Raw genomic sequence first — 11,936 nt, 5'->3', positions numbered from 1 at the left:
TTCGGCTGGATTTTACCCCATTTTCGGGCAATGTTCGCCCGTACGCCATTGACGTTCATCGCTGTCTTTTCCCGGGAAAATCACCCCCTGGCCTGGTTTTAATGTCTGAAAAGCTCCAGTATTTGTATTTAATCATGAAATGCTGCTAGGAAGTGGATTTTACCCCATTTTTGCGCATTAATTGATTGATTATTTTTATGTGTTGCAGCTGTAGCTGCAGTAGAGGTTTTATAGCCATAAAATAGTTTTTGAGGGTTGGATTGATACGTTGAAGGCGCTACCAGAAAATGCACCGCCCGCCACTGATATATATATATATATATATATATATATATATATATATATATATATATATATATATATATATATATATATATATATATATATATATATATATTCCACACACATTCCATATTTCCATATTTCATTTGTCTAGTGGTGCCCAATGTGTATTGACACTATTTAGTATTAGCATCCTCTGACTTCCAAAAAGATGGGCGGGGGCCACTTGTCATTTATCGTCTATAGATTGTCCATTTCTTCAAATGGCATGAATTATAGTTGAACTTTCAGAAATGTGTTGTCACAACCATAAAAGACGGTGGAGAGGTGGGGGACAGACAGTTGGGAGTTGGTTGATTTTGTAGAGAATACACTTGAGGGGGAGATTGGCAGGAAGTGAGGGAGTTTGCCTTGTGTTCATCAGAGTTTTATGGTGTCTAAGTTTAGATCTTGGCTCAAATTCAGCTACTCAAGTAGCATGTCTTGTGGGTCACCACAGCCGCTGAACATAGTGATAGAGACAGACGGAAGCAGCACTCTACACTTTAAAGGGGGATGATCAAAACAAGAATCGGCATGAGGATAGTTTGATTCCAGATACATTGTCAAGAGAAATATTTCAACTACCAAAAACAGTAGGGAGAACAGTGAGGATTTTTCATTTTCAGTTTTGGGCTTAGCACGTTTGTGTCTCCACCAACAATGAGATATGAGGCAGAGCCTAGAGACCACTCTGGAGCTTCAGTTAAGCAGGATCCACATTTTCTGCAGGATGTCGTTTTCCATGGCAAGTTTGAGGTGAGTTTTAATTGTACTTTAAATTTAATCTTTTTTTGTTTGTTTTTTCATTAGAGTGATGCTTACTCATTTTTGAAATGATCGCCATGTTAAATATATATGTACTATATATAGTATCCCTGAGTTTTGGGTTAGGGTTAGTGAAAGGATGTAGTACTGGTAATAGATTGAAAAATTGTGATAAATACTTTTCTTTTTAGTGGAGCAAGTGGTTAGCAGGTCAGCCTTACAGTTATGGGGTCCTAGGTTCAAATCCAGGTCGGTCCACCTGTGTGGAGTTTGCATGTTCTCCCCGGGCCTGCGTGGGTTTCCTCTGGCTACTCTTGTTTCCTCCCACATTCCAAAGACATGCGGGGAGAGGCTCCAGCACCCCCTGCAACCCTTGTGAGGATAAAGCGGTTCAGAAAATGAATGAGTTAATAAATGAATGTCTTTTGAGCCTAATTTACTGTTAAAAACAGAGAGGTTAGTGTTTTTCAGATTCACAGAGAATTAACAGTGATGTCTGTGTGAAGGAGCACACATTTTCTTAGAGATCAGGAACCTTTTTGACGGAGAGAGCAGTTTAGCAGAGAGCCATATGTACCTGTCCAAAGAGCCACATATGGTTCCCGAGTTATAGGTTCCCTACCCCTGTCTTAGAGGAAATGATTAAGTGTTATTCCATGGCATATTATTGCTGCGACTTTAGTGTCTCATGGCCTAAATCAGGGGTGTCAAAAATATGGCCCACGGCCCGCAGGATAATTTCAAAGTGAAAAAAATCATAAAATACATGGATTTTTTTAAATTAAATGCAATTCGAGAATTATCCGCTAGGGGCGCACTCTTTTGTGCCATCAACTGCTCGTTATGACTTTGTTTCTACCCTGTTCTCTACCTGCCCGCTACACCCTCATTAGGCGGCTAAACTTGTATGTCCCGAGATGTTTTGGTACCAGCACTTTCCTTTGTCTGCCTTTGCTTCTTGCTTTTGGGTCTCACTCCGCTCCACAGCCAAGGCGTACATAACAGAATAATCACACCACTATGGACCCAGCAGTACCTCTATTGCTCCAGTGTGGGATGGCCCACTGGTCTCCTCCCTGGGAGTCAACAGGGGGCTATCGGCAGTCCCTGCTCGTCGCTCTCAAGCGCTGGATCTTAGTCTTTGTTCTCAAGTGCCAGTCCCGGCGCTCCGCCCTTCTGCACCCATCCCGGCGCCCCGCTCCTCTGTGCCTGTCCTGGCGACACGCTCCTGTGTGCCCCGCGTCATCAGGGACCCCAACGGTGGCAAATCTGACGGCGGGGGCCCTGACGTTGGAAACTCTGATGGTGGGGGCCGTGACGCTGGGGAAGATGATGGAAAGGTCCTGATGCTGGGGAATCTGATAGTGGCATCTTTGATGGCGGGGGCCTTGATGCTGGTGAATCTGATGACGACGACTCTGGCGGTGGTGTCCCTGACGCAGGTGACTCTGAAACAAGGGCCCTGACAGCGGCGACCCATCGTGCTTCTCTGCCAAGGCGGCATGCGATCTCTCGTTCTTCCCAGTTGAGGCGGCTGCAACCCATCGTGCTTCCCGGTCGAGGCGGCCTGCAACCCATCTTGCTTCCAGATCGCAGGCCTGCAACCCATCGAGCTTTCAGGTCGAGGCGGCCTGTGACCCATTGTGCTTCCCAGTCGAGGCAGCACGCAACCCATTGTGCTTCCCAGTCGAGGCGGCTTGGGACATTGCCATTCCCCTCCAGACACTGTAAGGCACCAGATCAATTCCTCGCAACCTCCTGGTGGACCAGCTCACCGCTTCCTCTCGAGCCAGCCAGGATGACTGCCTGTCTAAGGATTTTCAAAATGTTTTTGTACATTCAAGGGTTTTTTGATGCGGGTAGTGCACTTGCCCTCCGCCAAGCTCGCCCCCCCTTCCTTTTTTAAGTAGTGTGATTTTGTTCGGGACGTCTGGGATCCGTCCCTGAAGGGGGGATTCTGTAATGTTTTGTTCGGGTTTTGTGCTTCGGTGTTTTTTCCTTGTGTGTCCTCTCTGCGTGATTGTTCATGAATATCACCTGCTCTATCTTTTCTGGCTATTGTTATCTTTTGTGACCAATGTTTGACCCTGTCACAGTGTTACCCTGTCTGTGTATTTAAACCCCTTGTCTTTGTCAATTATTTTCTGTCTCATGGTTATCTTGCCTTTTGTTGGTGTGCGTCTCTTCAGCTTGCTGATTCCCCGTTCAGTTCGTTTCTTTGTTGTTTTCCCAGTTTTGAGTTTGTAAGGTTTATTCTGTTATTTGTATTAAACCCTATGTTATGGCACCAGCACTTTCCTTTGTCTGCCTGTGCTTCCTGCTTTTGGGTCCCACTACACTCCGCAGCCAAGGTATACCTTACCAAAGTAGGCTGGTTGGACCCTTTAAATCGCACCTAGGCATGATTGTGGCATGAATGGTTTTCTTTCTCCTTCTGTCCTGTGATTGGCTGCCCACCAATTCAGGATGTCCTTTGCATCATGCCCGCAGTTAGATGGGATAGGCTCCAGAACCCCCATGACCCTTGTGAGGATAAGAAGTTCAAAAATGAATGAATGAAATAATAACACATATATCCCCGGAGCGACTACGAGGACCTGCGTAGGTGCCTTCATCATGTGTGGAGATGGTCGAACCTGTGGGACCTGCAGCTCAACATCACGAAATGCAGTCATTTGGCTATTGGGGCTCCTCCTGATGCACCTCTTGACTTTGAACCGGGACGCCTGGAACTGGAACGATCTCAACGGTGCAAAGATCTGGGCATCATTGTCGACGACACGTTCAAACCAACGGCCCAACGCATCCAAGCAGCCAACAAAGCTTGCGGAGTGCTGTTCCTGATGTTCCGGTCCTTTGCCATCATCACAGCAGACATCTTCCTTCCGTTGTATGTTTCCCTGGTGAGGCCCATTCTCGAGTATGGGATCCAAGCCGCATCACCGTACCTCGCCAGGGACATCCAGCATCTGGAGCGGGTCCAGAGGCTTGCAACGAGGATGGTCCGCGGCCTCAGCTTAATGTCCTACGAGGAAAGATGCCAGCGACTCAACCTGCCGACCCTTGAGGCTAGGCGTCTGCGAGGGGACCTGATACTGGCCTACAACATCCTCCACGGTATCTACAACATGCCCCGCAATGTCTTCTTCACGCCCGCACCTGATCGTGGTCTGAGGGGTCATCCGTGGAAGCTGTATCCCCGCAGGTTCCGGTTGAATCGGCGGAAGGCTGCTTTTTCAGTGCGCATCGGCGGTCCTTGGAACCGGCTTCCGCAGAGTGTGGTCGAGAAGCCGACGGTCGCCCAGTTCAAGAGGGCTCTGGATGACGTTTTGGCCGTGAACCAGTGACTACACCGCGTTTTGTTGCACATTTCTTGTATCTTTGTTACATGGCCCTAAGCATTGTGCTTTTTCTTGCCAATAAATTGAATTGAATTGAAAAATGGAAATAAATCAGCACCTGCAATAGTTTAGGCAGACCTATTCATATTTGTGAAGAATTATATCCAAGAAGAAAGTGCACAATATTTTGAAGAACTGTTAAAAAGAAAAATCATAATTTTTTCTACATCATAAATGCCATTTCTTGTTGTCGCTGTGAATGTTCTCAGTTGCTGAAGACTCTAACCCCAGAGGAAAATACACATTCTCAGCACGGCCTCTATTTTCAAGATGGTCAGCGGCATGTGGACTATGTTCTCACCTACCCTTTAAAGAAAACATCTGTGGGACGTTCAATTCGGTACACAACCCATTTGCTCACCGAAAATGCTGTGGCACGCAGCCTGAGGCGTAATCATCAACAATCTACAAATACGTCAACACTTTCCAATGTGGAGCTAAACAGCCTAGGAGAGACCTTCAGTGCTCATGAGGATCACAAAACCTTCAGGAGGGAGGAGTTTCAAGGAAAACTTAGAGATATGGGCCTGGAGTTGGAGATTGCTGAAGATGTGAGTATTTTTTTGCATTCACCATAAATGTGTACTTAATGATTTAGAATGTTAATCATTTTATGATGTTTGCGGGGAGGTGTGAATACTAGAGTAAATCTTGACTCATTTACTGAACCGCTTCATCCTCATTAGAGTCGTGGGGGGTGCTAGAGCCTATCCCAGCTGACTCAGGGCCGGAGGTGGGGGACACCCTGAATCGGTGGCCAGCCGATCGCAAGGCACGCGAATACAGACAACCATGCACATTCACACACACCTAGGGGCAATTTAGAGTGTCCAATCAGCCTACCATGCATGTTTTTGAAATGTGGGAGGAAACCAGAGTACCCGGAAGAAACCCACGTAGGCCTGGGGAGAACATGCAAACTCCACATAGGTGGACGTGACCTGGATTTGAACCCAGGACCCCAGAACTGTGAGGCCGAAAAGCTAACCACTCGTGCTATTCGCGCCACCGGGCCACCCAGAGTAAATCTGTAATCTGATATTCTTGCTCTGTGTAACCAAATGTATAACATAAATCTGTAGAACCTAAATAGAAAAAAAACTACAAACTTGGCCCTGAAGATTCAATCCATCAGATCAGGGACATCCTTTTTGTATAAGAAAGAACTCGCTGTGTTTTTGTGCAAAGAAAAATAAATGATAATTTTTAAACATCACCCAAAATGTTAACAGGAAGTACCTCTCTTTGGAAAAATCTGGAAACCTCTGCTTACAACAGGAAATGTTTAAACAAAGCTTCCCACGCTGTAGCAGAATTACTCTCAAAACCATTAAAGTGTTATTGTGTTGCTATTTTTTAAAATGAAAAGTCTGCAGCTCAGAGGGCTAGAATACGTTTTTCTTTCCACATTTGTCTAATCTATTGCATTTATTCATACCCCACGTCCGTACTTGGATGGATAAGCGCTTAAACTTATTAACCCCTTAACTTAGACCCTAAACTTTGAATTATTAACGCCTTAATTTAGACCCTAAACTTTGAATTATTAACCCCCCTACCCTACACAATGGAGGTACAGTGGTACCTCGACATACGAGTGCCCCGACATATGAGAAATTTGAGATACGAGTAAAATTTCGGGAAAAATATTTATCTCGGGATACGAGACAAAATTTGATATACGAGCATACAGCGGACGCGAGAGGCTGCTCATAAGAACATCATGGGCACTGTCTTTCTGGTCGCAACTCCCTCGTATAATGTCTCTCTGGACGCAACTCCCTCGTGCAATGTCTCTACGAGTACTGGGCGGAGCGTTGCATTTTTTCAGTGGGTTTTTTTGCCGTTAGTCAGTGCGAATGGCGTATATAAACTTCTCGTTGGCAAGTGGTCGTGCGTTATCCTATTGTGAGGACATTTGTGTGCATCATTTTTGGAATATTTTGAAGGGAATACAAAAGCAAACAACCCTCGATAGGTTGCATCTGAAAGTCAGGGTGGAGGCGGGGCAAATAGAGCAAACCTGGGAGAAGAAAGGTATCAAAATTTAAAACAAATTAGAATTAAGTTTAGTGTAAGGTTAGATTAAAAATATTTTTGAGTGTGTCTGCATGTTAATCCAATTTCATTTAAATTTGTTTATGTTATGTTACGAGCGCCTTGCCGTGCAAAAAGTCTCCCCCCTCTCTCTGTCCCTCTCTCTCCCCTCCGCGAAATCCGTCTAATTTTAGTACTATTAAACACATTTCAGTACTATTAAACCACTAGTTATTTCTTACTTTGTTAACAGATGGCGAATTAGACCAAATAAAAATGTTTTTCCAATCCAATATCCTGTTTTTTTTTTTTTTTTTAGATGGTTGGAACGAATTAACTTGTTTTTAGTTCATTCCTATGGGAAACGTTGATTTGAGTTGCGAGTAAATCGACATACGAGCTCAGTCCCGTGACAAATTAAGCTCGTATCTCGAGGTACCACTGTATGGTTTAAAGTAGGGCACCAAGGCCAAGCACAGACTGAAACATGCCAAAATCATCAATGAAGCCCAGAGACCCCGAGATATTGTTAATGTGCTTGAAAATAATTCGTGTACTGATCAGATTTATTGACTCGTTTGTGTTTATACACGGTTTTACTATTTTTAAACACTCATTAACAATGTTATTCTGTTATGATGGTAACATATGTCTCCATTTGCATCCGTGACTTTACTCTAAATGTAGGCTCGGCTTGCTGCAAGGGGGGTTGGTGGTCGGTGTAAATACTGCTTACAATACCTTGGTGGCAAGGTTCAATGTGTAACCTATAATAATATGTGTACAAATGTTCCAACAAGTGGGAATTGAACCCAGGGATTTTTAGAACGATGGGCCACCATGGGTATATATACATTGAAAACAAACACTTTCCTTTAATATTTTGGGGCAGATTTCTGTCTCAGCTCCAGCTGTAATTTCACACCACAATACTTTGTTCTTAATCCGCTTGGGTTTTTTAGTGATTAATTTATTATAATTATATTATTTTATGTTATTCATGGAGTGGCCCGGTGGGGAGAGTGGTTAACGTGTGGGCCTCACAGCTCTGGGGTCCTGGGTTCAAATCCAGGTCATGTCCATCTGTGTGGAGTTTGCATGTTCTCCCCGAGCCTGCGTGGGTTTCCTCCGGGTACACTGGTTTCGTCCCACATTCCAAAAACATGCATGGTATGCTGACACACTAAATTGCCCCTAGGAATGGGTGTGAGAGTGCATGGTTGTTCGTCTCCTCGGCTGGCCACCGATTCAGGGTCTCCCCCGGCTCTGGCCCGGAGTCAGCTGGGATAGGCTCCAGCACCCCCCGCGACCCTTATAAGGATAAAGTGGTTCATAAAATTAGATGAGATGAAATATTATTCATGACATGATGTTATAATTCCTAGGCATATCATTAATTTATGTGAGTATATATATAATATATATAAAAGAGAAAGTAAGGGTCATCAGTCAATAATGCAAAGCTGCATGTGATCAGTGCAGCTGTGGGAGTTCAATCATTTCCTTTTGAAACCTCCAAGAGGGAGCCTATACAAACAGGAAGCAAGTTCATGTAACACACAACATGTTATGCCATGTTTTTTCAAAGAACATGTTTCCCATCTTCCCATGAAAGTTCTGCCCATGTGGTAGAATATACTTTATAGTACATGTATGTATGTGTATATATATATATATATATATACATATATATATATATATATATATATATATATATATATATATATATATATATATATATATATATATATATATATATATCAGTGGCGGGCTGTGCATTTCACACCTGGGCCTTCAGTAGTGCTACGTGTGAATCCATCCAACCCTCAATAAGTATTTTATGTCTGTAAAACCTTTACTACAGCTACAGCTGCGACACATAAAAATAATCAAGTTGCATTTCTGGCATAAGTTTTTATTCTATTTATGGCTGAAAATGTCCGTTCGACAGAAGCAGTGGATACGAGGATGGTCACTGCCAAACACACTAATGTGTACAGCTGCACCATGTTCTCACTCAGATTTTTCTGCTGAAGGAAGTCAAAGAGATCAGTGGGAGATTTTCTTGTAAAATCATCTGTGGCATACATTACAATCAGTTCTGTTCTTAGCCAAGGCAGATCAAAAAGTGCTCCGTGGCTCTGCATTAAGCTGGAAAAGGCTGCATGTGGGAACGTTTTCTGGTATTCCCAAAACTTCTGCGGGTCGAGGAGTGAGAGAAACATCAGTCTTTCGTGTTCTTAAAATCTGGTCCGCATCTGGCAAATAATATTGTCCAGAATCCTGTCGTGGAGTTGGTGGTAGTGCGCGCGAGAATCTTGCGCTTGACCTCTCTGTGCGCTTGGAGCACCTGCACTGTGTTCAGTGGCCTCGTAGATTTCCTCAAATCGACTCCTCTCGCGCTGTAGTATTGAAAAAAGCATGTCTGAATGCTCAAAAATGCCATTAAATGTGTGAAGCAAAAAAACAAAATTCAAAATCATCCAAATGTGCTTTAAATTCATCAGCACACTGCACATACTCATTCACCATTACAGAGACAAACAGTACTTTTATTTCCCTTCTCATCTCTTCCTCCATCACTTCAGCAATAACAGTGATCAGGTCGTTTTGTATTTTGGCCGACATGCCACTAAACATTTAATTAGTTGACAGGTTGAAATGTACATCCGTGTTTCTCTCAGCAATGAGAGAAAGAAGTTCCACATAATTTCCTTTGTTTGGGGATGCAGCGCTTTCATCGTGTCCCCGAAATGAAAGTTTACACAGTCGATCAAACCTTTTAAGATTTCCCTATTTTTCTTTACCTTTTCGTTGTGGCGCTCCGTTTCCCTGCGCACTTGCTAGCTGAACTGTAAATCCATTCAGGTTTCCCCAAAACTTTTGGAGAGCACCGTTGTTTGTAAGTCTACGGGAGTGCGTTGGTGTCTCGTTGCTGCTTTGGTTAAACAAGTCAAATTTTCAAATCCAGGGTTGCTCCAAACACCATGTTGATCGGTGGCAAATAAAAAGCACTCCCAGCAATTCAATTTGCAGTGTTCCTCGGAGCCCGTGAGCCAGGGATAGCGCTCGTAGTTAGCGAAGTGAAAGTGGCGAACAAACCCTTTTCCCGGTTGTAAGAGGCTTGCTAGCTTCGGAGTTGAACACCCTTTCTTAATGATGTCCATTTTTTTCTGGAAATGTCCGTCTGGAAAATGGCTGTCAGAAAATCTGCAACCAAATCCATTTGTTTTCCTCCGTCGGCCATTGTGGGTGGAGTTTGCGATCTCTGGCTGGCTCACTCTGGCTTTGGCCCGCCTACTCTATCACTAGCCAATCATAGTTGGTGAAAGCAATGACGTATCCCTACGCCTGCGAGAAGACCTTGGTGTCACCAAATCGAATTCTGATTGGTTAAAGCAACAGTCTTATCGACGCTTGTTTAATGCAGCAGAGCCTACAGAACTGATTGTGAAGGCCTGAGGCAGATTTTTGACCCTGGCAACAAATAATGGCTGAAATTTGATTGGTCAAATGCTTCAATATGAAAACACAGTGCAACCAGGGGAAAAGCAATGAAAGGAAGCTGTAAGACAGGGGTCTCAAACTTGCGGCCCGCGGGCCAACTGCGGCCCTCGGGACGATAATTTGCGGCCCCCGTCTTAATATGAAAGATTAATGTTCGTGCGGCCCGCAAAATTGATATGAATGACACTTGTGTTCGGAGCAATGTTCCCTCTAAGCTGCACGCGTGCGCAATTGGCCACTACTCTCGTCTTCTCTGCGCAGTAGCAATCATATGGCACGCAGTAAAAAAAAAAATCAATTTTTTTTTTTTTTAAATTTTTTTTTTTTTTAAATTTTTTTTTTTTTTCTTTTTACCCCTTTCCCCATGATGGCGCCGTTTAAGTGGCAGCCAGTGGCAGTAGCTCTGTCCACTCATGTTTTTCGTGTTTTACAGCATGTTTTACATGAAAAATTAGAGGGAACATTGACATGCACCTGCTTGTGGCAGGTGTGATACTGGTGTGCCCATAGCGAGCAATGATGATGTCGTGACCGGATGATTCGCCTAAAGACGTTTCGCCGACGGACGTTTGACAGACGGACAGGTCGTACTAGTATTTGTTAGTTTAATGATTAAATACAAATACTAGTATTTGTATTTAATCATTAAACGCTGGTTTCAGCTGGATTTGACCGAATTTGAGAGCATTTTGAGCCGTTTGGCGAATGGACGTCTATAGACGTTTTTTTGCCTCCATCGTGATATCATCCAGTATTTGTATTTAATCATTAAATGCTGTTTTAGGATGGATTTGACCCGATTGCTGTCATTTTACGGCTCGGTTCTGCTACATCTGCCTGCCCAAGAGTGCTTATTCCCGGACTGCCATGCCCGCCCAAGAGTGCTTATTCCCGGGCTGACATTGATGGTAGACGAACATTGATTTTTACTATAATTTGGACAACACCGGCGGCGGGCCGGATTAAAAATCCTAACGGGCCGTATATGGCCCGCGGGCCGAGGTTGAAAAACTTGTACACACACGATCCGGCGGGGCGAGCGTTCGAATCCCGTTTCGGCGAAACCTCCGTTCGGCCGAATGAACGTTCGGTGGAAGGTCCATTCGGCGACCTGCCCGTCTGTCAAACGTCCGTCGGCGAAACGTCTTTAGGCGAATCATCCGAGTACCGATGATGTCGCTCACACTGGTACTCAGTGCGCTCAGGGAGGTTGTCTTTCTGCTCAGACCAACAAAAAAATAGAGGGAACTTTGGTTCGGAGCTGAATGAACCAATCACGGTGAGGTATACGGCTCTGGAGGGCGGGACATCGGCCGGGCTGTCCAGTGCCTCGCTCACTCACTCATTCATTCCTCCAATCAGCTGGGCGGAGGAGAAGCCGTGAGGCCGATCACTCCGCTCGGCGCGCACACTCCTCCGCTGCTCTCAGCATAGAACTGAATGAGGCGCTATGATCCGTGATCCAGCCTGTGTCAGTGTCTGTAGCCATCTCCGCGATTGAAACGGAGAGCGAAAGTGCACATGCGCCACAAACCTGCGCGACTGAATGTGAAAGATCAACCCGAGACTCATTCCAAGTGGAAAAACATATTACAGAGCCCCAGAGATGTCTCTTTCAAAGCCTGCCGTGAAGAGAAAGGTCGGTGATGAGCACAGACAGTTTCAAGAAAAGTGGGGAGTGCAATATTTCTTTGTTGAACACAGGGGCACCCCGACGTGTCCCATTTACACTGAAAAAGTTGCGGTGCACAAGGAATACAATTTGAAACGTAATTGTACTACGAGACATGCTGAGGAGTACGAAAAATACCAGGGAGATGAGAGAGCCAACCAGGTTGCCAGTCTTAAAACACGTCTTCTGAGGCAACAGGATTTCTTCAAGAAGGCTACCAAAGACAGTAA

The 11,936-nt window shown here is 44.6% G+C and overlaps 1 protein-coding gene across 1 annotated transcript in view; it reads left to right on the top strand.

Annotated features, from left to right (window-relative positions):
* Positions 1-905: 905 nt before the first annotated feature.
* The window catches only part of ano1b (anoctamin 1, calcium activated chloride channel b), a 125,319-nt gene continuing 114,288 nt past the window's right edge, over positions 906-11,936 (top strand). The window contains exons 1-2 of the mRNA XM_077595611.1: positions 906-1,080; positions 4,700-5,041. Coding sequence (XP_077451737.1) covers positions 985-1,080; positions 4,700-5,041 — 438 coding nt within the window. The 5' untranslated portion in view covers positions 906-984. The remainder of the gene's footprint in view (positions 1,081-4,699; positions 5,042-11,936) is intronic.

The sequence above is a fragment of the Stigmatopora argus genome, chromosome 3 (genome assembly GCF_051989625.1).
Source record: "Stigmatopora argus isolate UIUO_Sarg chromosome 3, RoL_Sarg_1.0, whole genome shotgun sequence".
Lineage (NCBI taxonomy): Eukaryota > Metazoa > Chordata > Actinopteri > Syngnathiformes > Syngnathidae > Stigmatopora > Stigmatopora argus.
The sequence above is the reverse complement of the archived record's forward strand: the minus strand, read 5'-3'. Positions and strand labels throughout refer to the sequence as shown.